The sequence below is a fragment of the Misgurnus anguillicaudatus genome, chromosome 16 (genome assembly GCF_027580225.2).
Source record: "Misgurnus anguillicaudatus chromosome 16, ASM2758022v2, whole genome shotgun sequence".
Classification (NCBI taxonomy): Eukaryota; Metazoa; Chordata; class Actinopteri; order Cypriniformes; family Cobitidae; genus Misgurnus; species Misgurnus anguillicaudatus.
Genome location: NC_073352.2, coordinates 6,280,691 through 6,306,535, shown reverse-complemented (window position 1 = coordinate 6,306,535; position 25,845 = coordinate 6,280,691). Strand labels below are relative to the sequence as shown.

The window sequence follows — 25,845 nt, the reverse complement described above, 5'->3', positions numbered from 1 at the left end:
TCTCTGTATTTTCGCTGCTTTACTAACAGGAACCCATTCGAAAAAACAGGGCGAGGATTTATCAGAGAACGACGGTGATGAAGATGAAGGTATTTTTTCTTGGTGATGAAATACAATTGCATGTCCTTTTCTGAGCATCTGTTTTGAGTAATGTTTTCTGTACTTTGCACCAGCCAACCCAAGCTTTTTATTTTCTTTTATGGTATAAACACTCATCTGGGTCTTTGTGTGTCTGTGCTGGATGGCTGTTTCTTCAGAATTTAGCATGACTGAGAGTTTTTTTTGTGAGTGAATAGCGTAGGCAGAGTTGAAAGCACTGTAGCTTTTATGTTATTTTCTTCTGTATATCTGATCTGCTGTGTGTATGTTATGTGAGGCTACGGTTGAAGAGTGTTTTTGAATCAATCTCTTTATAGATTATATCTTATAGATTGCTGTTGTCTAAGCATTGTACCGTGAAGATCTTTTAAATGGAGATGTAGCACAGTATAGATATAGATCAATATCACACTGTACAGAGTTTACATTGTAAAGCTGTAGACTCACCTTATTAGTAATGTGGTAACACCGTGGTAATATTCAGGTAGTATATTGTCTATCGTTCACAAAAACAGCATATCGTCATATGTAGTATTTCATGATTATGTCTCCTAGAGGAAGCATGTATAAGGAGAAAAGGAAAGGGCCTAGAACTGTTCCCTGTGGCACCTCATACCTTAGAGTAAAATTACAAGGTGTAATATGTAAGGAATAATTGACAATGGGCCATTGAATTATGAGAAAATAATGCACACCCAAGGTTCGCTTTGTGCCGTTACATCGCGGGTGTGCATTATTTTCAAATAATTCAAAGACCGGAGTCAATTATTCCGCTTATACCACGGTTACCACAAACATTGCTCTGGTGCCTATTTTTAATACATCTGACAAGTTAGGCGTGCGGTTATCAAAAAATAATGCATACCCATGGAACATTTCTCAACCAATCAGAATACAGCATTCAACAGACCCGTGGGTATACATTCACAAAACCTGTTCACAAAATCAAATGTGACAGGGTGTTTGTGTCATATTTAATTACTTGCACAAAATAAAAGTATTAGTTGGCGTTCATGAGGAGTGAGCCCATCTAATTTTATTAACCACCAAAGGTCTATAACATTTACCTGTATACTGTATTTATCTCACCTTGTGTAATCATGCTGTACTAGTCACAGGGAGCAAAAGAGAGCTGGAGGTCTCTGTAAACCATTTACTTAAGCTCCTACTTTACACAAAGCAAGCCAAAAGCATTTAACCTTAATCTCTTAAAGATTATATGGGCACTGGTAAAATAAAGTGGCTTGTATCTTTAATGCCCCTCTCAACACAGACATCAAATCAATTTTAATGTTACCAGTTTGCACCGAATATTTCACATATATGATGATTATTCTCTGAATGCCTTGTATAAGTTCTGGTGTCTCTTTCGTATTTTTCTGATGTTTATGATGGAATGAGAGACTTCTAGCGTCTGGCCGAGCAACATGGAAGCACGTAAGTGGCAAACATGGGATATCAGAGCACAGTTTTTTTAAACCAGTCAATGGATTTAGATGAGGAGCGAAAGGCTGACAAGTTGTGGTAAGAGGATTAACAACAGAGGAGGAAAAAAGGCAGAAGAGAGAGAGAGAGAGAGAGAGAGAAGTTGCCGATCAGCAAGAGCATTGTTCAGCTTCAGCATTTATCTTAGGATATTCTGGGCTCAGTGGGGATATCTGTAGAGATTAAAATAGGCAATGAATTCTTCCCAGTTACTGCACATGGCTTACACCTCAGTAACTTTATTCAATCCTGTTATTGTTAAAATTTTATGAATCTGACCTGACAATAGAGATTTTATAAATGGAAAATTTGGCGTTCTCTACTCATATTTTACATTGGACATGGTCTACGTAAACTCACAGGTGTGACATTGTTTGTTTAGACGAGTTGTATCACTCGCTTTTAGTCTGATTAGTCAATCGACGTTTCCCAATTTGAAAAGTATTTCAATTAGTATGTCCCAGATCAAAGTATGTCGAAATGATTAGCCGGATGGTTTACTGCTTCCGGTAAAAATAAGTGTTGATTCATGCACACTCTGACAGCTGATATTACCCATAGATCATCGTGAGAGGGAGGAGTTTAGTGACGCTGCATTGAATTAAAAAAATCTAATAAGTAATGCTTGACTGATTTATTAATAAATTAAACTATATAGTAAACATTACATAAGAAATAATGAATGAAGAAAAGCTAAAATATAAGAAAGAGTTGGGCAGAATGGTAATTTAATTTTCCTTCATATTTGTCTGTTAATAAATAAATTGAAATGTAGTTATTTTATTGTAAAGGTAACTCAGATATAATTGAATATATTTACAAAGGGACACATTATTTGTTAAAAGCACATAAGCAAATAATTATTAATAGAAACATTTAAGTTGTCTACACTTCCGTCCTTATCCGTCCTTCTCATGAGACTCTCTGTGGTCGTTAAAAATCCCAGGATGTTTTTCGGAAAAAAATAGGGGTGTGCCCCAGCATCCTGACCAACTTGCCAATTGGCCTACTAATCATCCCCTCATATACTAATTGGCTGTATAACTCTGTTAATCAGCTAGTGTGTGGTGGGCATTCTGGCGCAATTTGGCTGCCGTCACATTATCCAGGTGGATGTTGCACATTGGTGGTGGTTGAGAAAAATCCTAATTTTCTATGTAAAACACTTCTAGTGCTGCTATATAAATGTAACAAACTATTGTTGTTATTATTCTTATGATCATTATTAATACACTTAGTGTCCGATGCACCTTTAGTTAACAGACAAACCATTGCTAGTGTGACGCAGAGCTACTAAACCATATTGTTGGACTGGATTTTCCAAAAATAACATTTGACTTACAAATTACAGAACAAAAGTGCAACCATCTGTAAATATGTTTTATTCTTCCATATTATATTGAGTTTGGAGCTATTTGGTTCAATAATCAGTACCTCTGTCTTATTGGAGTTAAGGCCATCCACTTTCTGATATCGCTGTTTCTGGTCTGTTAGCCTAGAAACGATGGGTTTCACCAGGTTTTGAGGAAATGTAAATTTGGGTATCGTCAGCGTAACAATACAAATTATGTTTCCAGATAATGTCTCATAGACTAACCATGTATTTTGAGTAGAGGAAAGGGCCTAGAACTGATCCTTGTGGCACGCCATATTTAACCTTAAAGTAACATGACACAGTGTAATATATAACAAAAAAAAAATTGTAAGACCTTACCCTGACTTTCAATTTCTTAGGGTACACAGTCTTGCTTTATTGCAGTGTTTATTTACTGCAAGACTGGAATGAAAACTGAAGCCACTTTTGAAGCCGCTCATTCAGGGGTATTAACTGTGTTGTTAATCGATATTGAAAAAAATGTTGGAGGCAAATACCTTGTAATGCATGTCTCAGCTCTGCACAAAGCGGAGGGGGGGATGAGGGCAGATTTCCCTCTGGAGAATTTGGACTCACAATCCAATGTTGATGTATGTGGCGGGTTCAGACAATCCAATTTCTGCAGATGTGGCAGCTCCCCATGAAAAATCTACTTGGCTCCAGCAGTCAAACAGTACAGTATGTCTTTCCAGAGGCTTTTCTGCTCGTTATGGAGGTCTGGTCCATGGTCATAGTAGTTCCAGTGGGACATGAATTCAGATCTCTATTGAGATGTACTGTTGCGCATAGAGGTACAGTACCCGTGTTCTGCCCCAAGGCATAATTTTGCATGGGTTCTCAATTACCCTGTATCAATGGCCTGCCTATTTGTCTTGTCTTTCAACCTAGGAACACAGCACCAGTAATAGGCAAAATAGGGAATGTGATTTGCAAAGCACCCAGGACATTCAAATAAAACCCAGGGAATCCTGTATGTGGTGCTATCTAGTAAACACTTCAGGCTCACTTTGTTAAGGTCTTCTCAATGTTATCAGATGTAAGAAGACTTTAAATTAGTTTTGACACTTGAACAGCACCGAAATGATATTCCACTTGAGCCAACTACATATAAGAATGCCTCATTTGTCTAACAAGCATCGCAAGTCAAAGCAACAGCACTCGCACACACACTGTAGAATTGACCTGCCACAGTATATTTGCAAAGGATAGCAATAGTGAGTATGACACACTGTTCAACGTACAACCTCTCCTCCGCTCTGGAGACATGGTGTCATTGTGAAACTAGGCCATTCGTTCATAGCAAACAGTTCAACACAACTTCACCGCACGTTTAACCTCTCACCAGGTCAACCAAAAGTCTTTAGGCACAAATTAAGTCAATCCCAATACGCGCATACTTCATTATGAATATTTCATACTGTGCTAATGACTGGAAGCTTTTTGTGTCTGTATAATATTTGATTTCTTTATAGCGAAGGAAATTTAGCCATTTGACATTGAACTATCTAATCCCTGTCTCTAAATGTTTTTGAGAGGACACAAATATAAAATATGTTAAAATATGAAAAAGTTATACTCGTCTCACAAGGTTGTCACATAAAGTGAGTCTCAGTAACTAATGTCAAGGGTCAAAATACAGAGTAACCACACTTTTTTAACTGTAATTGCCATATTTCTGTAATAGCTTTTGGGTAAACAAATGAACACCATGAAGTCCAGCTGCAAGTAGAGGCATTTTATACAGTAAATGACAGATGGCACATGTTGTCCAGTTTAATAAAGGCTACTGTATGAGTTTTACGTACTGAAATGTGATACTTTATATGTTTTAAATGGACAAACCAATTTTTTTCAATTGTTAAATTGTTAAAAACATTCATCGGACTAAAAACTGTGACAATTAGCCCCATTTTCTTCTATACTGAATGTTGTTTTCTGAGTGCTCTATTATGGGCTATTTGAGCACAAAACTGGTTACATATTTTTATAATTATTTTTATAAAAAGTTATAATCAGAAAGTCTACCAGAAATTGCACGGCACAAAATGAAATGCGCTTTGATTTGCATTGGATGCTGTGCTTGTAATCTGGCTTACTCTACAGGACGGCTTCAATGCTTCTTGGGATTGAGCCCAAACGTCTGTCTTTTGTTGGGGAGTAGGCTGGACTCATATGTTTATCTAATAATGTAACTAGCAAGCTGTTGGCATTCTCTCTCGGTTGGTGGTCTTTATTTCAGTCATCAGTCTTGGCACAAACAGATTGCGATGCCCCTCATTCAGACATCCATAGAGCATCATTGGCAATTAAGTTGAGCTCAGGTGCAGCAATGTAACGTTATAAAACTAGAGCCAAGCTATACTGTGTGTCGGTGCTGCAGCATTAGGTGTGTTTAGGAACAGCGAGCTGTTAATTCTTAATGTAGAATATGGCTGTGGTGATGTATTGTGCTGTGCTCAAAAGTAGACAGATATTCTCTCATGTGCCTGTTGTTATAGCCCGTGGCACCACTGACAAATAGGCGCACATAGCCGATACTTGGCTTGCTGATTTGTGTGCCCTAATTGGGCTAAAGACCCCCGCCCCCTCCTCCAGACTCCCAGGCTCCCATCCCATAATGCCAGTGACCAGGCCAGCTCCACCTGCTGGGGTCTTAGGATTGATTCTAGACTAGAACAGACTTTAAAACCTATTGGCATGCAGGATGCTGGGTTAAATAGACGATGGGCAAAATTCGGTTTTAGTTGGAAAGGGACATTATTGGTGTTTATGGCCTTAATGTAGAGTTAATTTGTACTGTTGGTTATTTTTCTGAATAATTTGATACGCATTCTTGCTAAATATGATGGTCACATTGCAAACCTACAGACAATTATTTTCACAGTTAGTATCGCTTACGTACGTGATTTGCTATAACACCGTCGCATTTCTTAAAAAAAAACATTTTAATATAGTTGAAAATGTTTTTCCAGATTTACGATTCTTCTGATAATGTTTCTAATTCAGAGAAATCTGATGTGGTGCAGTCAGTTTCAGAGGAAAGCTGTCTACACTGCCTCTCCGCCTGTCTGTCTCTCTATTCCTCATTCACTGCTAGAGGCTGGGCTTCAAAGAGCACATCAAACCACCTGTCTCTGCGCTTTATAACATTATATTTAATGCAGAAACACCACGACCTAGCCGCAAGGACACACCTTCTTCAAAGGTCACTCGCCCCCATCTGGATAAGAGTTGAGCCGTTAAAATCAAAGTGCACAAATTGCCATATGCACACCGTCTGCTTTTTTCTTAGGCCAGTGTTTGTGTTGTTCAAATGATGTTTAAGTGCTTTTTGCAATCTTTTAAACATATTTCATTTTAAATGTAATTTACATTTAGGCATATAGCAGATAATCTTATCCAAAGCGACTTTTTAAAAGATAGAATAGGTGTGTATTTTTGGAAGAGATGAGATTTTTGTTGTTTTTTAATGGTGCCAGAGATGTGGCTGACTGGACTCCGACAGTATAAGAAAGATCATTCCACCAGCAGGGAGTAGTGAAGGAAAATGAGCGGGAACGTGATTTAGTGCCGTTTTGTGAAGATAACAAAAGGCACTGCTTGTTTGCTGGACGTAGGGTTCTGTATAGGGAGTAGGAATGTAGGAAGGTGTGAAAGTTTGCTGATGCAGTGCCAGTGAAAGTCCTGTAGGTGAGCAGTAGTAATAATTATAATGTGAGATAATTATGTTTATTTTGTCAGTTCGACAAGCTAAAGTGAGTTTTAATACAGTTTATACTTTTTATTCAAACAAATCCCTAAAACTAAATATTAGACAGTGTTTCTCAAACTTTTTCAGCCCAAGGACCACTTTATATTCCAATTATTTTCTGAGGACCACCTAACAGAATCCCACTTTAACACGCCCCAAAAAAACAACAAAATAGGAAGGATAAGCTAAATTTAAGTTTAATATGCAACTGTTTCAAGTCAAAAACTAATTTTTTAAACACAAATGCAATGCTATGTTCAGAAATTACTATATGAATTTTATTTATTTTGAACAAGTAAATGTAAAAAGAGTTACAGCTTAATATGAACAACAAACTGCACATATAAAAAAAACTGCAATTAAACATACTATAACAGCCTAGGTCCCACTTAATGTCATTCCAAAGAGCCATTAGTTTAAAACTGAGGTGGTGGGTATATGAAGTCTATGGTTGTAACTATGGTAACAATAAAATGCTGAAAAAAATGTTCCCCTTAGTGTCCAAAAACACTGAAATTACAGGAATTTTACACATGAAACAAAAACTAGTACATTACAAAACTAATAGATCTGTGGATTTTCGCTGCTTTCAGTTGACGCTTGATCCTTCTTTTGACTCCTATTTGGTTTAGCCGCCGATCCATTTTTACGTTATTAAAACAGAATGTCAAGAACTGATATCACAGTTTTGCAAGTGCATTAAAAATCTACTTAAATAAGTGACGATTGTATAAACACTTGCCTAGTTTAGGTCATCTTTTGGCGGACCACTGGGGGGGGGTTTGGCGGACCACTAGTTGACCACACTTTGAGAATTACTGGTCTATGCGATAGGTATAGTGGCAGATTAAGGCATGGGTGACATGGGCAGCTGCCCAGGGTGGCATGTTCAAGTCAAAGTCAATTTTATTTATATAGCGCTTTTCACAATTGTTTAATTGTTTCAAAGCAGCTGTACATAAATAAATGCAGGAGGAAACACAGAAAAATCGGCGGACAAAATGAAATTGTATCAGAATGTAACGTACAGAAGAGAGTTCTAAGTTAAGCCAATGTCAGCTGACTTCCTAGGGGTTAAAAAAACTCCTGGGAGATAAAAACTAATTTTATAAGGGAGAAAAAGTCCTTTGGAGAAAAAAACTTGAGAGAGAACCAGACATAGCTGATTCTATAGAGTATATACTATATATTAGATACTATATTATAAAATTTAAAAAATATAACATTTTATGGGAATTAAAACAATATATACACTCACCTTAAAGTTTATTAAGAACACCTGTTAAATTTCTCATTAATGCAATTATCAATCAACCAATCAATCACATGGCAGTTGCTTCAATGCATTTAGGGGTGTGGTCCTGGTCAAGACAATAGGTGTGTTCGACATCGGCTGTGGCTGGATGTAACCGATCGGCGAGACTAGCCGCGTGCAGGCGGGGAGGAGCTGAAAACGGAGACGTGAAGTCGGACGCGCCGTGGTTCCCGTAGCTTGCTGCATTTACGTCAGGCATGGCTGATCACGTGCCGTTTGCTTGCTTAATCGCATTAAACATGATTTGTAAGATGTAAACTACATAAAAAGTGAATTATACTGTTTTGAATGGCCGTGTATGAGCATGAGTGGAACTGAAGAGGCTTACAGCATCTGTTTTTACAATAATAAAGTTCAACATAAGCATATATTATTTAAATACCAATGTTGTGGGGTCTACGTTTTTTATCCATTTTATTTTGATGAAGATGACACAATATAACATCGCGACTACATGAAAATAGCTTTAACTGTTATAAAAATGCAGATTTGTGAGCATTTGTGGAACTGAGGGCGTGAAAATAAACACGAAATACACGTGATTGTTGTCATGTGGTGAATCCGACCAATGGTGAAACAGCTGTGTCGTCATTACAGCCCGTGCAGCTCCTCTTCGCGAACTGCGCTGGCTGACTCCGCCGGCTGATCTCGAATCGCTCTCGCGGTACTTAAAAACCACATGACACAATCACGTGCCTGCAGCGCCAGCTTAAGTCGGACAGAAATACTAACCGGAATGCACTGCTTCAAGTCACCCACCGATCGGTCTGCGCAGCGCCGCATGAAGTCGAACACACCTATTCTCCTGAACTCCAAACTGAGTGCCAGAATGGGAAATAAAGGTGATTTAAGCCACTTTCAGCGTGGCATGGTTGTTGGTGCCAGACGGGCCAATCTAAATATTTCACAATCTGCTCAGTTACTGGGATTTTCACACACAACCATTTCTTAGGTTTACAAAGAATGGTGTGAAAAGGAAAAAACATCCAGTATGCGGCAGTCCTGTGGGTGAAAATGCCTTGTTGATGCTAGAGGTCAGAGGAGAATGGGCCGACTGATTCAAGATGATAGAAGAGCAACTTTGACTGAAATAACCACTCGATACAACCGAGGTATGCAGCAAAGCATTTGTGAAGCCACAACACGCACAACCTTGAAGCGGATGGGCTACAACAGCAGAAGACCCCACCGGCTACCACTTTACCCCACCGGCTACAATTTGCACAAGCTCAACAAAATTGGACAGTTGAAGACTGGAAAAATGTTGCCTGGTCTGATGAGTCTCGATTTCTGTTGAGACATTCAGATGGTAGAGTCAGAATTTGGCGTAAACAGAATGAGAACATGGATCCATCATGCCTTGTTACCACTGTGCAGGCTGGTGGTGGTGGTGTAATGGTGTGGGGGATGTTTTCTTGGCACACTTTAGGCCTCTTAGTGCCAATTGGGCATCGTTTAAATGCCACGGCCTACCTGAGCATTGTTTCTGACCATGTCCATCCCTTTATGACCACCATGTACCCATCCTCTGATGGCTACTTCCAGCAGGATAATGCACCATGTCACAAAGCTCGAATCATTTCAAATTGGTTTCTTGAACATGACAATGAGTTCACTGTACTAAAATGGCCCCCACAGTCACCAGATCTCAACCCAATAGAGCATCTTTGGGATGTGGTGGAACGGGAGCTTCGTGCCCTGGATGTGCATCCCACAAATCTCCATAAACTTTAAGATGCTATCCTATCAATATGGGCCAACATTTCTAAAGAATGCTTTCAGCACCTTGTTGAATCAATGCCATGTACAATTAAGGCATTTCTGAATGCAAAAGGGGGTCAAACACAGTATTAGTATGGTGTATCTAATAATCCTTTAGATGAGTGTATATATGTATCATATACTTACATTTTATTCACACTGCTACACTGTATATTCACAAAGATGCCATTAAGATCCCGTAAAGTGACATGTTTAAAGTCCTGCACTTGGTGGGTGTTTTTCTCTGCAGCATCTAAAGTTGCTTTTTATCCGTTATTTGTCTCTCCAGAAACCATGTGCGTGCATTTTTGTTTATTATAAGCTCATATGCGCGCATGACACGCTTTTTTATGCTGCTGAATGATCTCAGCTACATGGTTGATAGTGACTAGCCCCCTGATCTCTGCTTCAGTCCAGTTTGCCGACATTTCTCGTCGTGAATGTTAATCTGCATGTAAATCCCTTTGTCAAAGAGCTGAACCATAACTTCTTGTTGCAATGACATGTGCGTCCCACCACGACGCGCCCCTTATGGCATTGTTTCTGCATCTCGTTTACACACAGTGCTTTCTGTGAATGTTACGGCAGTGTTACTAGGTACTTTTTACGGGAGTGATCCAGAACATTTATGGCACGTGTTTGTGTTCACACTGAAGCCTGTCTGCCAATTTTATGGGTATTTTCTGGGACCAAAGTGCTGTGTGAATGAGGTTTCAGTTTCCTCGGGCTTGAGGACGAGACAGGGAATGAGAAGAATATAATTTTAGCGTAAGGGTCATACATGTAATGCAAGTCTCATATAGTGGTTGAATATCTGCTCGGTTCCAGACAACCAGCTAAGTATTGCAGCATACATATATTTAACCATTAAACTTATTTTTACTGTTCATGTCATGTCATCGTGCTGCCTGTTTGGGACTAGGAGCATGCATCCTGCCGCCCAGAATCCAGAGGTGATGCGTTTGACTCATAGACTGTAAAGAATATGGACATAGTGTCCGTAACTTCACCCATAGGTTTGTGAAGAGCTTTTTTATATCCAACCTCTGGAGAGGTTTCTCAGCGGCTCTGTGAGAAGCTAGCCGGCCCGCTATGCTACCAAAAGTTGAAGTTGAATCCTTGGAATCGTTTCATGATTGGTTACTTCCAATCTTTTTTCTATTTTTTGATTCGTCCTTTGATCTTGCACCTGGTTCAAGGTTCTCTAAGCAAATCTGTGTGTTGATTTTTGAAATGTGTTTTCAAACAAACTGAGCGTACTTAACTCCTCCTCCTCCCCCTCCCCCTCCCCCCCTCCCTTCCGTGCTTTCATGAACGCGCCCAAACCCAACCCCCAAATCCTTCTTGGCGTTTATTGGTTAGAACACTTTGTTATGGTTCTGGTGTAGGTTTGGCCAGTTTGTTATTATTGCAGTTTGTGGAGGCTGGGCTGTCTACAGAAATCGCGTTTTTTACAGTTTGATCAGCGGACAGGAAGCAAGCAGAGAGTGAGGAGATGTTTGCTGTATGTAACAAAAAATGTTTTATGGTCTAAAACGCGTGAATTCGCTTAGAGAACCTTTAAGACTGTTTTGGATGTGCGTATTTTGATCCTTCTTTGTGATTGGTTACTACCCTCATCAATCAAAACTTTGCTGGATAGGCAATGGCTGGCTTCATTTTGGCTTCATTCAGTCAAAAGCGAAGGTGCGCAAAATGACACCTCGCTTACCACCTCGCGGACATGTAAACAATTGAGGATCCTGTGGGATTTTCCTCTATTTTTCTGTGTTTTGGATTACAATGTGGGATGCATTTTGAAGAGTGGACCCTTACATTGCAAAGTACGATGAAGTTTTTTGGATATGTCAGAAATAATTAGAAACATATGGCAAGATATGTGAGTACCGACATTCATATTAATATGCGGTGTGTCTGCATTTCATTTAACCCTTTTCACTCCAGTGTATTGATGGCAAAAACAAGCTCAGACCATGAATCTTGAGTGTTTTAGCTTTCAGTTTATGATTGTCGATTGAATATTTGATGTAAAACAAAGTACAGAAACACATATGCTGACCGATTGATCTTGACAAAGATGGCGGCCAGCAAGTTTGAGAAGTGAGTGATGTCATCTGATATTCATGTATAGCTGTTTACTATAAGTACATTTAAACTAACAGTAACTTTAAATATCTGTAAATAAACTACTTTTTAGGATGCCCATGTCGGCGCTTATGGAAGAAAAGATGAAGAATATCATGAGTTAAGTTTTGGCTCTTTTGACTTGGTCCATTAATTAACTGTGACACAACACCCTTGAAACCATCAAACAATGCCTTAGCAACCACCTAGAATTACATAGCAACCACACAGTATTGCTTGAAAAAAAATTGCTCACAATACATTCACATTAAAGCAAAGCACAAAATCATTGTGTTGTTTTAGGATTGCTGTAGATATGTGTATAATTTGTAGTTGAGATGTAAATGTTGATCCACGAGGAGCTGAGCAGTAAAGCGTAAAGTCACTGGCCTGGCCTGAGAGCATCATCTACTGTATAGAGCTCATCATCAGATTTGTCACTTTCCATGTTTTACAGCATCAGTAGTGGCCTGTGGCATTTATCTCCTGTTCAACAGCACAGCGACAGGTCATTGAGATGCGGGCCACTGAGAATTGCCAGAGGTTCACAGATAGCTTGCCGAATCCTCTCATGATTTTGAAAAAAAGCAAAGCCTAGTTTTGAAATCCGGGACACTAGCATTCTAATCAGAAGTGTAATGGAGATGCTAAAGACTTTGTGAAGAAGGTTGAGCAACCCATTGAGATGTTAAGTGTTGTTTCATTTATGAAGCGGCTGGCGTTTCACCTTCTTGGATTCACTTGTAGATGATTGATGAAGGTTACGCAAGAGAATAGATGCACGCTCTCCCACTGTTTTGATAATGGATCATATGCGTGTGCTTCTGAGAGAATGAGTTCATGTGTCATTTATTCATATCAACCATTAGTGTACATTTATGTGCCTGACATTGTTTTATGTTCACACTTTCATTTCTACTGTTCAAGGTCAATTGTGCTAAAAGTGCAGTTTATTTAAATGATTTTCTATGAAATTCAAATGTCTTTACAATGTGCATTAATCCATATCTCTCTTTTTTCCCCTCAGGATGTAACTTTTAAATGGACTTTTACATTTGCTTGTTCTTTAAGATGTTATAGAAACCATATGCTGTATGTTTTCAAAGTAAAACAAATGCTTTTGCTCAGTTAGTAAAGGATTGAACAGTGCAACATGATGTGAATTACCAAAAGAGGTTACTGATGACATTGACATGATTCATTCGGTTATTCTCTTTCTCTGGTTCTTCTTTTACATTCTATCTTTCATTCTGTGCATCACTCCTGCAGGGAATCTTTATGTTTTTATCCATACATTGTCTCTCTCTTTTGTGCAATAAGTGTAAAGAAAGAATTGTCGTTTCAAAACCATGCCTTGTCACGGTTTTCTCAGATACCAGATAAAGTGCGTTTGAAATGGCTAAATTATGTACGAATCAGTCTTTAACCCGTTTAATCCCAAATTTTGCCCAGACATGAAAATATCCAAATGATGTGCCATTAGTACCACTCTGATATAATCAATAATAATGTGTAACAGTAAAGTGTGTAAAATGTCCGTCACAATTGTGAGCAGTGGGATAATGTGATACTGAATTAATGGTATACTTTATAATAATTTAATAATAATTATTTATTTTCATTGCTGTAGAACAAGGAAAATACATTAGAGCATCAATCAATTTTATAAATGCAAGTGCATAGGAATGGTAAAGACATTAACAACAGTGACATAATAAAGACTGACATTATCAGCCATAGCACATGTACGTCAACAGGGCAATACGACAAATGGTAAGAAATACGGGATAGAGAGACAGTAGTAACCAGAAAGATGTGTATTGTTGTGTGCTGCAGCAATGCAAAGGCCAGTTCACAGTTCATGCAAATGTTGAAGAATGGTGCATAATGGATACAAATTAAGTGACTGGGGAGGTTAGTCAATAAGGTTGTTAACATTTGTAAATTAGATAATACTAACAACGATTAAACTATAGTGTTTATGTTAGTTAAAGCAACCCTAAAGTTTTTTTGCTCTTTGCTCCCCCTACAGGTTAGAAGCGTAATTGTCCATTACCACTGTCGTAAATACTGCAGCATAGCTGGCTCTGATTGGATTGTAGGTCTGCCGTAAAGCAAGTTTTTGTAGTTTTCACTCGAACTACAGGACCGTGACCCGACGGTTGGAAACTTCTTTAGTGCAGATTTGGCCAATAGAAGGCTGCAAAGCGAATGTGAAAGTGCCGTTCACCCTGTTTCGAGTGGATGAACGACTCAAACTTTTTGGGAAACGTTATTTTAGGGTAAAAAAAACTCTTTGGTGTTGCTTTAATGCCAATGCAATTGTGAACTTTTTATTTAGTGCAATATTCACTGTAACTGTGTCATTGTTAAACTTTGTTGCATCCTTCACGAATAACTGCCATTGTAAATTACTATACATTTATTCCATGTGTATTCCCACCGGTCACTATTATTGCCATCAATATGTTTACCCATTCCATGACCACGCTGAAAAAAATATTCATTAAATTTCCAATTTTTTTAAGGCAATTGGTCGCAATCAATTTATTTAAGCTACATTTAAACAAAAAAAATTGAAATACAAAAACAAAAAACTTTTGTTTAAATGTAGCTTAAATAAATTGTTTGCAACCACTTACCTTAAAAAATTTGGGTAAATTGAACGAATAATTATTTTTTCAGTGCACACTCAACAAAACAAATAATTGTGATTTCCTACATTTTAGGGGTGTAACAATATATGCGAAACTCACTATAATACCAGTTCGATGTCAATTCTGAATCCCAATATAATGCACAAATATTTTATGTACTATGGCTATTGATAGATTAAATTGATGTTCTTATCCATCTAAAATCACAGTTTAAGTCGTTTGACTTTGAAAAGCAACACTCGTCAAATATAATCATTATAAATATTCTTTCTTATAATGACAATACATGTAAATGTTTATAGAACAGTGATATAAATGTGCTTACACAGGCTGTTTCTCAATTCCAAGAATGCAAAAAACGCCCCTAATAAATGAATACTAGACACCTTTAAAAATAATTTGTTTTCAAAACATCTTTGTCATATCTTTTGTCATAATATGAAGTAAACTCCCAGCAACACTTTTGGCTAAAACAAGGCTAAATTTGGGCCTTCAGTGAAAGTCTAATAGATGTCTAACCATAGCTCATGAATAGTCGATATGTAAACGTTTAAAACATGAAAAGAAATGAAAGAAAATACCTTGAGCACCTGTTGACTTTGCTTACATGATGGAATATATTACATCTTCGAGTTATTTTGGCAAAAACGGCGTGCCCAAATTCAAAGGTTTTTTTAGGGTAGAATTGGGTTACTCACAACCGGACTATATTGGATTATAAAGTTAGCCGGGTTTTGCTTGCTGGGCTGCTCTGGTCATGTAACAATTTTCAATATTCATTAGAAACTTTTAATAGAGATGCTTCATTATTTCCATATTTGCAGGAAATTATGAAAAACAACATTCAGTAACATTTCTAGAGCTTTGTTAGTGTAAAACATTTTTTTTTTTTTGGTGACATTAAATGGGCTAATGTGCTCTTCACATGTAACACACGCATTAAACAACGACACAGTGATGCACATTTGTTTGTAGGACATGCAATGTTGGATGGTAATTCGTTGTGACCACTAGTACTATTAGATTTGAGTTCATAAAAAATATGAAAATATACGATTAGGCCTATTCGTTTATTTAAATGACGCTAATTAAGTCTTTTTAAAATGTATTTTCACTGTCCCAATTTCACAAAGCGCTCATATTTAGGATAATCCACAGCATGCAAAACTTATACTCTAAGGGGTGGTTTCCCGGACAGGGATAAGTTTAAAACAGGGCTAGACCTTAGTTTAGGAAATATAACTAGTTTTAAGAAACATGCCTTACTAAAAACATTACTGGGTGCATTTTGAGGTAAAACAAAGGGCACTGATATATTTTAAGATATATCAGTGTAAGTTGTTTTCAGTTTGGACAGCTCTTACATTTATTTTATTCTAGGACTAGTCTAATCCCTTTCTGGGAAACCGCCCCTAAATGAGTTATTAAGTTGCAAACATCTTTTTTTAATTTCTTAAAAAAATCCAGAAAAACAGCTTAAATCCACATCGGAGCGAACAGAAAAACCTAGGCTACATAACAGACTGTACAGTTGGCATATGGTATACATACTTTTGTTAAGAAAAACAATCATATTTACCAGCCCTGGTGAAAGTCTGTTTCTTATTCTGTCAGCAATAATGTCGGCTGCAGAGAAAATGCATTGTATCAATAAAATAGCCTACATTAAAAGGAAGTTACAAATTTCTCATGATACGGTGATGCGGACCACATCTTAAAAAAAAGTTAAACTATCAGACAGTGTGTGATTACAAATATATTGAAATTATTTTTGTGTATATTTTACATTAATGTCTGTAAAAAAGACACAGATGAAGTGAATTAAATATGCATACTAGAGCCGTATGCCTTAACCCTGCGGTGATGCTTTTTTAATTAAAAATAGAATTTATTTAGCATTTTAAATAGTTATAGTTACTAAAATATTGGAATATTTGACTAGTCGCGCACATCTCTAGTGACCATGCACATGTAAATGTCTTTAACAGGAGGCCTTGAATGCAGATGCACTGTAAAGCTGAATGCACGCAGACTTCTCTTTTCTGTATCCATGGCAACCCTCAATACAATACAACATTTGGTATCTGAGCCCAGCAGCGTCATCTCGGTCCTCAAGGCTGAGACAGAAAGAGATGCTTGTGTGGCTCTCCATTAGCTTATTTAGACAACTTAATTACCATGAAAAAGATTTACATGAATGCATAATAATTGATTGATGTCACTGTTTAACGTAAATACATGTAAATGACAACATTTCAAATAATAACAAATCTATGCTGGTGTATTGTAACACAAAATGTACCAAAAATAAACATTTCGTCACCCTTTATTCACTCCATTTCATTAGTCACATAGTGTTTTTTTTTTTCACTCAAAAAACTGATGGAAAAGTGGATAGTGATATTTATCACATAAATCTTGTTATATTCTCAGTATTGTTATATGAAGCCTTTCAATAGCGTTGTGTGAGGAACAAACCTGATTTGTAATCATCCGCATGACATACAATATGAACACCAATGGCATTTGGTATTAAATTGGCGTCAGGCACGCTATGATGCATCACAATTTGCCAATGTGGAGAAGCCTATCAGCCAATAAAGACAAAGCCATTGTAAAGCTTCGTGACATTGGGAATATTACATGCGAGCCATACGGACCTTTGATATTTTTATAATCTTATTTCACGTTTTAGGAAAAGATTCAATTACGCAGAGTCCGAATGATTTGAGGATGACAAACCTTTTGGGTGAATAGCCCTTTAAGGCGCTCTCATAATAGTTTATTGTATTGTAAGATAAAGAAATGTCCCCAGTCACTGGTTGTAAGCTGGTGCAGTGAAGTCTAACCCAGCCATTAAATTTGAGTTGATCTCATCATTTCAGCTAGTAAAGCGTGTTAGAGCAGTCTTGCAATAGCCGGTTAGGTTCTGACCTTCCATATGGCTTCATCTGTTCATTTCGGTTTCGCGCATAAGCTTCATTCTAAAAGACAAATGACTCGGCTGATACGAAACGCATTTCAAAGCGTAAACGAGCCGGTAGCTGGTATCTGAGAGGATTGTGAGAGACAATTTTGAATCTTGCTTTTGGGGCACAGTGGGGGAGTCAGACTTTAATGGTGGCCACTCTTGCAGACATACGAGATACTGGAGCCAAACCTGTGATGGTCTACATTCACGGTGGGTCGTACATGGAAGGCACGGGGAACATGATCGACGGAAGCGTGCTGGCCAGCTACGGGAACGTCATCGTTATTACGCTCAACTTTCGAGTCGGCGTTTTGGGTAAGTGGTTTATGATGTTTCGCATTGACTGGGAAAACAGCTCAAACTGACTTCAAGGTGATTTGCAAATAAAAAATAATAATTCCTGAACACGCCCCTAAAAGATAGCCCCACCCCAAACAGCATTGGTTATGTCAGTGTTGCTGGGTCAGGTTGATTGAGAATAATTTAACAGCACCACAGTGTGCATTTTTAAGGGAAAGTAGCATATGGATAACGTATAGTTAACATAAGGGAAAATTGAGCTATTTTATATTTAAAAACAATAATACAAATAACCTTTAAGAAGGTCTGGCTGTTTTGGTTCTAATGGTTTGTTTGCTGGTCTAGTAATACAGTAACACAGCTTGTCAAAGAGTTAAAGGAATAGTCTACTCATTTTCAATATTAAAATATGTTATTACCTTAACTAAGAATTGTTGATACATCCCTTTATCATCTGTGTGCGTGCACGTAAGCGCTGGAGCGCGCTGCGACGCTTCAATAGCATTTAGCTTAGCCCCATTCATTCAATGGTACCATTTAGAGATAAAGTTAGAAGTGACCAAACACATCAACGTTTTTCCTATTTAAGCAAGTTTGGTGGTACAAAATAAAACGTAGCGCTTTTCTAAGCGGATTTAAAAGAGGAACTATATTGTATGGCGTAATAGCACTTTTGGGAGTACTTCGACTCGCCTGAAAAGTCCGCTCCCCTTCTCACTCTCATAATGGGAGAGGGAGGGTGTTACTCCGCCGAGTCGAAGTACTCCCATACGTTGATGTGTTTGGTCACTTCTAACTTTATCTCTAAATGGTACCATTGAATGAATGGGGCTAAGCTAAATGCTATCGAAGCGTCGCAGCGCGCTCCAGCGCTTACGTGCACGCACACAGATGATAGAGGGATGTATCAACAATTCTTAGTTAAGGTAATAACATATTTTAATATTGAAAATGAGTAGACTATTCCTTTAAACCTGGTTTAACATTAATAGTCCAACTGATCAACCATCTAGACAAGCTTGTATCAACCCCATGTAAAAAAAATAATTGGATTTCCAATAAGACGACTCGCCTAAAGTTTTTACAGTCATATGTCTGCTATAGTGTGTGTAGGTGCTCTTTATGTCTTTCTACCATTTTACATGCACTTGACTAAAACAATAAGAGCTGTTTGTTGAATCACCAATAGCTGCATATGGAGGCAAAGATACAGAGCGATATTGTTATGAATTTAGGTATATTGCTCACAGTGGTGCAAAGGTTTGTTTTTTATGATTTCTTGTTAAAAACCTGTTTGGAAAAATGTCCGGTCTCTCAGTTATTATGCTATTAATTTGAAAAATAAGCTCAATAAGTGCAACTCCAAAGTAAATCAGTATTGCTGACCGGGGAATTCTTGAATGCCAGTTCATCACATAGACCAAAAAGAAAAGTTAACATGTTTTTTTAAAGTAAGTGGTCATTTAGCAGAGAATTGTGCGGTATCTAAAGTGATTTACAGTGCAATTATCCGGACATTCCTTTTGGAGAAACCTGAAGTGAAGTGTCTGGAGACGTATACAGTACAATCTTTTGCAGGAGTGGACAACTTTAACTTTTCAGGCATCTCTTAAATAGTGTGAAGTAGGTTTGGGTGTTTTATAAAAAGGCTTTCCGTTTCTGAAAGTTCAATTTCAGCCCCGCTCTTATACACCTGTGTCTGTAATTCTGCAAGTATGCTGGATTGCCAAGTGTAATTGATTAGTGCATAATACAGGACACGCCGCTCGAGAAAATCCAATAGTCCTGTGCAGTGGTAGAAATGTATCAACCGCTAGAGTTGTGGACTGCAGCGTTTAGCAATCGTGCGATATCAACGAGAAACATGAACCTTAATGTCTTATTACAAATAAAGATGGGGAAGATCTTTTAATGAACATGAAATGTGAATTTAAATGAAATGTCATGTTTTGCTTTTTCAACCAGGTTACTCATTTGGCATGTATTTTAATATATTACTAACTGTTTACTCTATCCAGATTGCATGAGGAATGGCCATGGCATTGTTTGCATTTCCCATTTTATTAATATACAGGACGCCAGACATTTGCATACTTGTTTTTGAATTAAAACAGAAAAATAGGATATCAATATAAAAGAGGCTTCTTTTAACCACTTAAGGGGGTGTGCGCACCAAAGCTTTTAAAAGCGTCTAAAATGCCTGGAGGACGCCGAATGCTGAGCGCCAGCTTTTTCCGGCTGAGAGCTTTGGTTGCTGTGATACTTCTGCTTTGTGTATCAGTCGTTATGCACCGGTTGTTTGTCGTGGTAATGTCCTGCCCCTCCACTGTGATTGGATGGCCGTGTGAGAACTGACATTGACGAGTGGAGCTTTTCACCCAAAGTTGAATCATTATCAACTCTCGGCGCTTAGCGTTAAACGCGGAAAAAAAAAGCTGAGCGCAGGTTTTCAGTGTTGAACTGCTGGCTTTTTTGAAAAGATACGATCGTCCGTGGGCAACGTAAATGCTTTGGTGTGCTGACGCTGTCCCGTAAGCAGGACACATGAATTTACTTCAATATTTTCCATGTAAATGTAGTTTTCATATGTGCAGTGACAGTAATTTATTAATTTGTGACAAGACAGTTGACACCTAGTGGCCATTGCTGGTCCAACCTAATTTTTTGTGATAATTTTGTTGAAATATATGCTTTATTGAATTATTACAATAAATGTAAACTGCCATAACAATTTTTATTTAACATTTTCACCTCCAGACACTTGAGGGAAAAACTTTAAAGTGTCTTCTTTAAAACAAGACCTACATTAAGCTTCAACCGTACTTTCCGGACTATAAGCCACACCAGAGTATAAGCTGCATCATTCAAAAATGCGTCATTAAGATGAAATAACACATAAAAGTCACAGTAGACTATACGTCGCGTTTATTTAGAAAATGATTTCACAAAATCCAAGCCGAAGAACAGACATTTAATCTGGAACGGCAAGTTATTTAACTAAACAATAGCAGACAGAACAGCAGGCTGAATAGATGTCTGTACGTTAAAGTAATATTATCAGTTATTTAAACGATAAACCATAGCATACAGAACTTACCTGGAAGGTTGAATAGTCTAAATTAACCAAACAAGCCAACTAGCGTGAAGTTTGATACTCGTCGTCATTCAACATCACTTAATCCATTGAATTACATAAATACAGAAGCAGCATATGGTGGACTCTCACGGCTGTAGACGGTAATGTTGTCTCTTGCATCATAAATGTCAAAATTAATTCATACTGACTTAGAAGGCGCACCTGACTATAAGTCCCAGCACCAGCCAAGTTATATTAATTTGAAGGTGTACATCACTTTTTCGCCCCCCCCCCACTCAAAAAGGGCTGCACCAGTGAAGGGTTTAAAGCCATGAGAAGAGAATAATACAGTATGCTTTTTACCCTGGTGGTTAAGCGTGAACATGGTGGGTATATAGGTTACACATTTATGCACACGTGTCTGAGGGTCACAAAAACACCATTAGAGGTTTAAAAAGGAGATCACCATACTGTACACTCTTTATATCCAAGTAGTGTTTAATAAGTCTCACCGGAGTTTCATCATCGTACGGCAGCGTTTTCGCCTGTCCTGTGGATGTGATAATTATTACTTCTAAGTGTGGATCCCGTCTCTCCAGGGGCGCTATTTGGAGACTTTCGCATGTGAACTTCACGCCATGCGGATGACGGAGAACTCATTACAGGTTTAATATTTAATTACAAATGCCAGCTCACCGGTGAGCTCTTCCTGCTGTTGGAGTCTGGCGGTTGGCCGTCTGTCTGTTTCAGACCGTATTGTGACACTCAGATTTGATCAGATTTGAGACGGGGGTTCGGTCAGAGACAATTTGTTTATAGGAATCCTGTCTTGTTTGAGCATTGATCGGTGTGTGTGTGTGTGTGTGTGTGTGTGTGAGAGAGAGAGAAATGGGCCGGGGTTGTGAGACTTTTTAATGGCACATAATGACTCCTGTACAGAGGGATGATCTTGTATCACTGCTCTTTACAAATATAATTACTCAGTGGATCTCTGGTGCATGTCAGATTTCATTTCCTGTGGGGAAGACTTCATTACTGTTTCCAGATGCATTAAATATTAACAATAGCCACCTCTTTAAAAAAAACTTTGCCCTTTATCCTGCTGTTGCCAAATGTGAGTTCAGAACAATTAGAAATAATATTTTCCTTGAAACTGCTGAGTGTTTTAAATGAGATACAGTAAAGCATAGCCCGTGCTTGGATTTATACCCTTCTAAAATGAAAGAGAAACCTATTACAAAAGTCACAAAGCCATACGCGTTTGTAGCCACTGCTTGTTCACTATTACAAATTTTCTTTCTGTGGCCTGTGGATACATTTAAAGTGCAGTGCAATTTAATATCCATTTAAAAGTGTGTATCTCAAGGCAAACATGAATGTGCAATTAAATAGCCATTTCTTTTTTACCGAGTCTAATGCACTATAGCCGAACATCTATATACATAGCTAGAAATGTGGATAAACATGTGTGTAATATTTCTCTGGTATAATGAAGCTATAGAGAACATGTACATGCTTGTCAAGGTTGTGTAAGGCACTAGAGAAAGGATTTTTCTTGTATAGGTCTTCTGGCTGGCACAGTCACATATTAAATCTACAAATTCAGCATTCAATCTGCTCTTTGGCAAAGTCGACGTTAAATGATATTAGTTATTGATGCATAGATTTTCCATGTCACTATGACAACAGTGTATTTCTGTAAATTCTGTCTTAGATTATTTGCAGTGAAACGTTCTTGGCATTCAGAGTCAAAATGTTGCATGTTCAGCAGCGATGTGAAATTCATTTCATGTGACTTCCACCAGAGCTGATTCAATTCCCTGACAAATATACCTGTACCTGTATGTTTCATCTGTGTCTAGAGCCTGAGAGGCATTGATGAAATGTGCCGGGAGTAGATGGCAACCATGCCGTTTGGACCTTCAAAATGTCAGGCGTGCCATGTGGTAAAATAAACATTATAATTGAAAAAAGCTAAAATAATAATAACCCATGACATTTCTCTTTCAAAACGTTTATAATGCCAGACCTATAATATTCAAAATTGTGAATGGTTCAGGGATGAAGGTCAGTGCAAAAATGGCTAATAAATGCCTTAAGTAGTAAATATCATTGCATCACATCATATTATCAGTCAATATTGAAGTGCTAGTCAAAGTTTGTGAAAGGGAATTATTTTAAATGTTTTTAAATTAATGTTTTTATTATGAAGGGAAAACAGCATCTCAATAGGATTGAGGTCCGGACTTTCACTAGGCCACTCCAAAGTCTTTATTTTGTTTTTCTTCAGCCATTCAGATGTGGACTTGCTGCAGAACCTAAGTTCCCTTCAGCTTAAAGTCACAAAGAGATGGCCAGACATTGGCATTCAGGATATTTGGGTAGACTGCAGAATTCATCCATTTATCAAAGCAAGACTTCCAGGTCCTAAAGCAGCAAACAGCCCCAGACCATCACACTACCACCACCATATTTTATGGCAGATGTAATGGGACATACACCTTACAATAAGTTTTAACTTTTGTCTCCCAAGTCTTGGGGATCATCAAGATGTTTTCTGGCAAAACTGAGATGAGCCTTTATGTTCTTTTTGCTCAGCACCAGTTTTCGTCTTGAGACTCTGTAATGCAGGTCATTTTTGCCCAGTCTCTTTCTTATAATAGAGTCATGAACACTGATCTTAACTGAGGTAAGTGAGGCCTGCAGTTCTTTGGATGTTGTTTTGGGGTCTTTTGTGACCTCTTGGATAAGTCGTTGCTGCGCTCTTGGGATAATTTTGGGAATGTTCATCCTAGTTCAATGTTTTTGCCATTTGTGGATAATGGCTCTCACTGTGGTTTGCTGGAGTCCCAAAGCTTTAAAAATGGCTTTATAACCTTTTCCAGACTAATGCTGCATTTACACCAGCCACGGTTGAGGTGTCAAGCGCAAGTGATTTTAATGTTAAGTCAATGTGAAGACGCGTTGACGTGCGTCTGGAGGTCCCGTGGCGCGAACAAGGTTTTTAGCGAGGCACGATTCCGCCTTGTTCATGCGAATGCCGTGAATTGAGGGTTGCCGCTGCAAAAGCGCGAGTTTAAAATTTTGAACTTTGGCGGAAAAAGGCGCCACGATAACCAATCAGGAGCTTGCTTTAGTAGTGACGTGATTACAGAAAGCGAGCGGAGTTGCAGAAGCCCCTCCCATGACCCGAATTTTTGTGTGAATGTCTTGATGAATAGAATTTCACGCGCGAATGAAGCGAGTACACTCAAACTGTTCAAGGGGCAAACTATGCGCTGTAGACGCGATTTTGACGCCTCAAACGCGGCTGGTGTAAACCCATGGTAATAGCTCTTATTTTTTTCAGACTGATAGATCTCAATTACTTTCTTTCTTATTTGTTTCTGAATTTCTTTTGATCTCAACATGATGTGTAGAGGATCTTTTGGTCTACTTCACTTTGTCAGAAAGGTCCTATTTAAGTGATTTCCTGATTGTGAATAGGTGTGGCAGTAATCAGGCCTTGGTATGGATAGAGAAACTAAACTCAGGTGTGAGAAACCACAGTTAAATTATGTTTTAAAAGGTGGGCAAGCTCTTTTTCACACAGGGCCATGCGGGTTTGGATTTTATTTTCCCTTCATAATTCATTCAAAAACTGCATGTTGCACTTACTTGTGTTATTTTTGATTAATACTTTAATTTGTTTCATGATCTGAAACATTAAAGTGTGACAACACTTTTTTACACCACTCTACATTCACTTCATTGGTTAGCTGGTGAGAAAAATTTCTACAGACTTTCCCCAAGTGCATAAAATGTTTTATAAGTTTTTGCAGTGAAGAGCTTTAGAATCATTAAGATTGTTAGAAACTTTGCACCTCAGCGCTCCCAGGAGTGTCTGGGTTTCCTCTGGCAGTTTTTGATTTACCTCTAGGGGTTGCCAGTTTCAGCGCGTATGCCTCTTGGCCTTTGTGGGTGAGATAAATGACACAGAAACATCAGTGAATACCACCTTCTCTTTATCCGAACTTGACCTCTGGGTTGAAGCCATTGATCTTTTGTATGATGGGTTCTGTCAGAGTGTCATTTGAGTTCTGTCACATTTGGATAGTTATTGGCCTAGTTTTCCACAATTGAGTGATTTGTGAGAATCTGGGCCTCACTTTCAAACTTACAATCATACGGAGCTCTTTAGTGCCGGAAGAAAGCCATTCAGTAGCGTTTCCATTCATTGCTATCACTTTTTGATAATGCAAGCCATCAACTTTCCTGTGTTAGTATTTTGTTACTCTATTTCTCATCGCAAATGTTTTGATGTCTTTAAAGATTTTATAACCACGTTACAAACCAGTTTTTGCATTGGCCGCACACCTTTAAAACGTCAGCTAGTCTATAGGCCGAAATTGAAGGTTTTAAACCGAGCTCATGTTTTGCTCAAAGTTCAAAGAATAGCTTCGGGTTTCTGTAAACTCTGTTTATCAGCCATGGTTTGTTGCCTTTATTTTTCACTCACGTCGTGAGGAGACCAGCCATCTTTTCCATCTTTGAGAAGGTGACATGGTTTCAGGGCGAATGCAAACTCTCAGTGATGGAGAGCTCTGAATGTGGTGTTCCTCGGGTTTGTTTTTCTTAAGGAGATACTTATTGATGGTTTGGAGCCAAGAATCGGTGCCTCTCGGCCAAACTTTGCATCCATCTTTTATGTTGTGACATTCTGCAGCGCTCTAAATCTTGGGACGTCTCGAGTATAAATTACCACCCTGTGAAGAATTCTCTTCCTCTAGTGAGGCTATTGTCTTCAACTTGATGGCTCGAGAATGTGTTTTACAAACTGATTGCTGATTTCGAAGTATGAAGTCTTTCTTTCTTACCATTCTCTATTCTTGAGGTGGAACGACCCACAGGCCTATTGATCTTTGCCTTGTGCCGCTCTACAGGAGATCGGG

The 25,845-nt window shown here is 38.3% G+C and overlaps 1 protein-coding gene across 3 annotated transcripts in view; it reads left to right on the top strand.

Annotated features, from left to right (window-relative positions):
• Window positions 1-25,845, top strand: part of nlgn3a (neuroligin 3a) — a 276,767-nt gene that overhangs the window by 94,432 nt on the left and 156,490 nt on the right. For 2 of the 3 annotated variants that reach the window (XM_055177421.2, XM_073854065.1), the window contains 2 exons: window positions 30-89; window positions 17,704-17,853. In XM_055177421.2, coding sequence (XP_055033396.2) covers window positions 30-89; window positions 17,704-17,853 — 210 coding nt within the window. The remainder of the gene's footprint in view (window positions 1-29; window positions 90-17,703; window positions 17,854-25,845) is intronic. The other variant, XM_073854066.1, reaches the window with a different exon arrangement.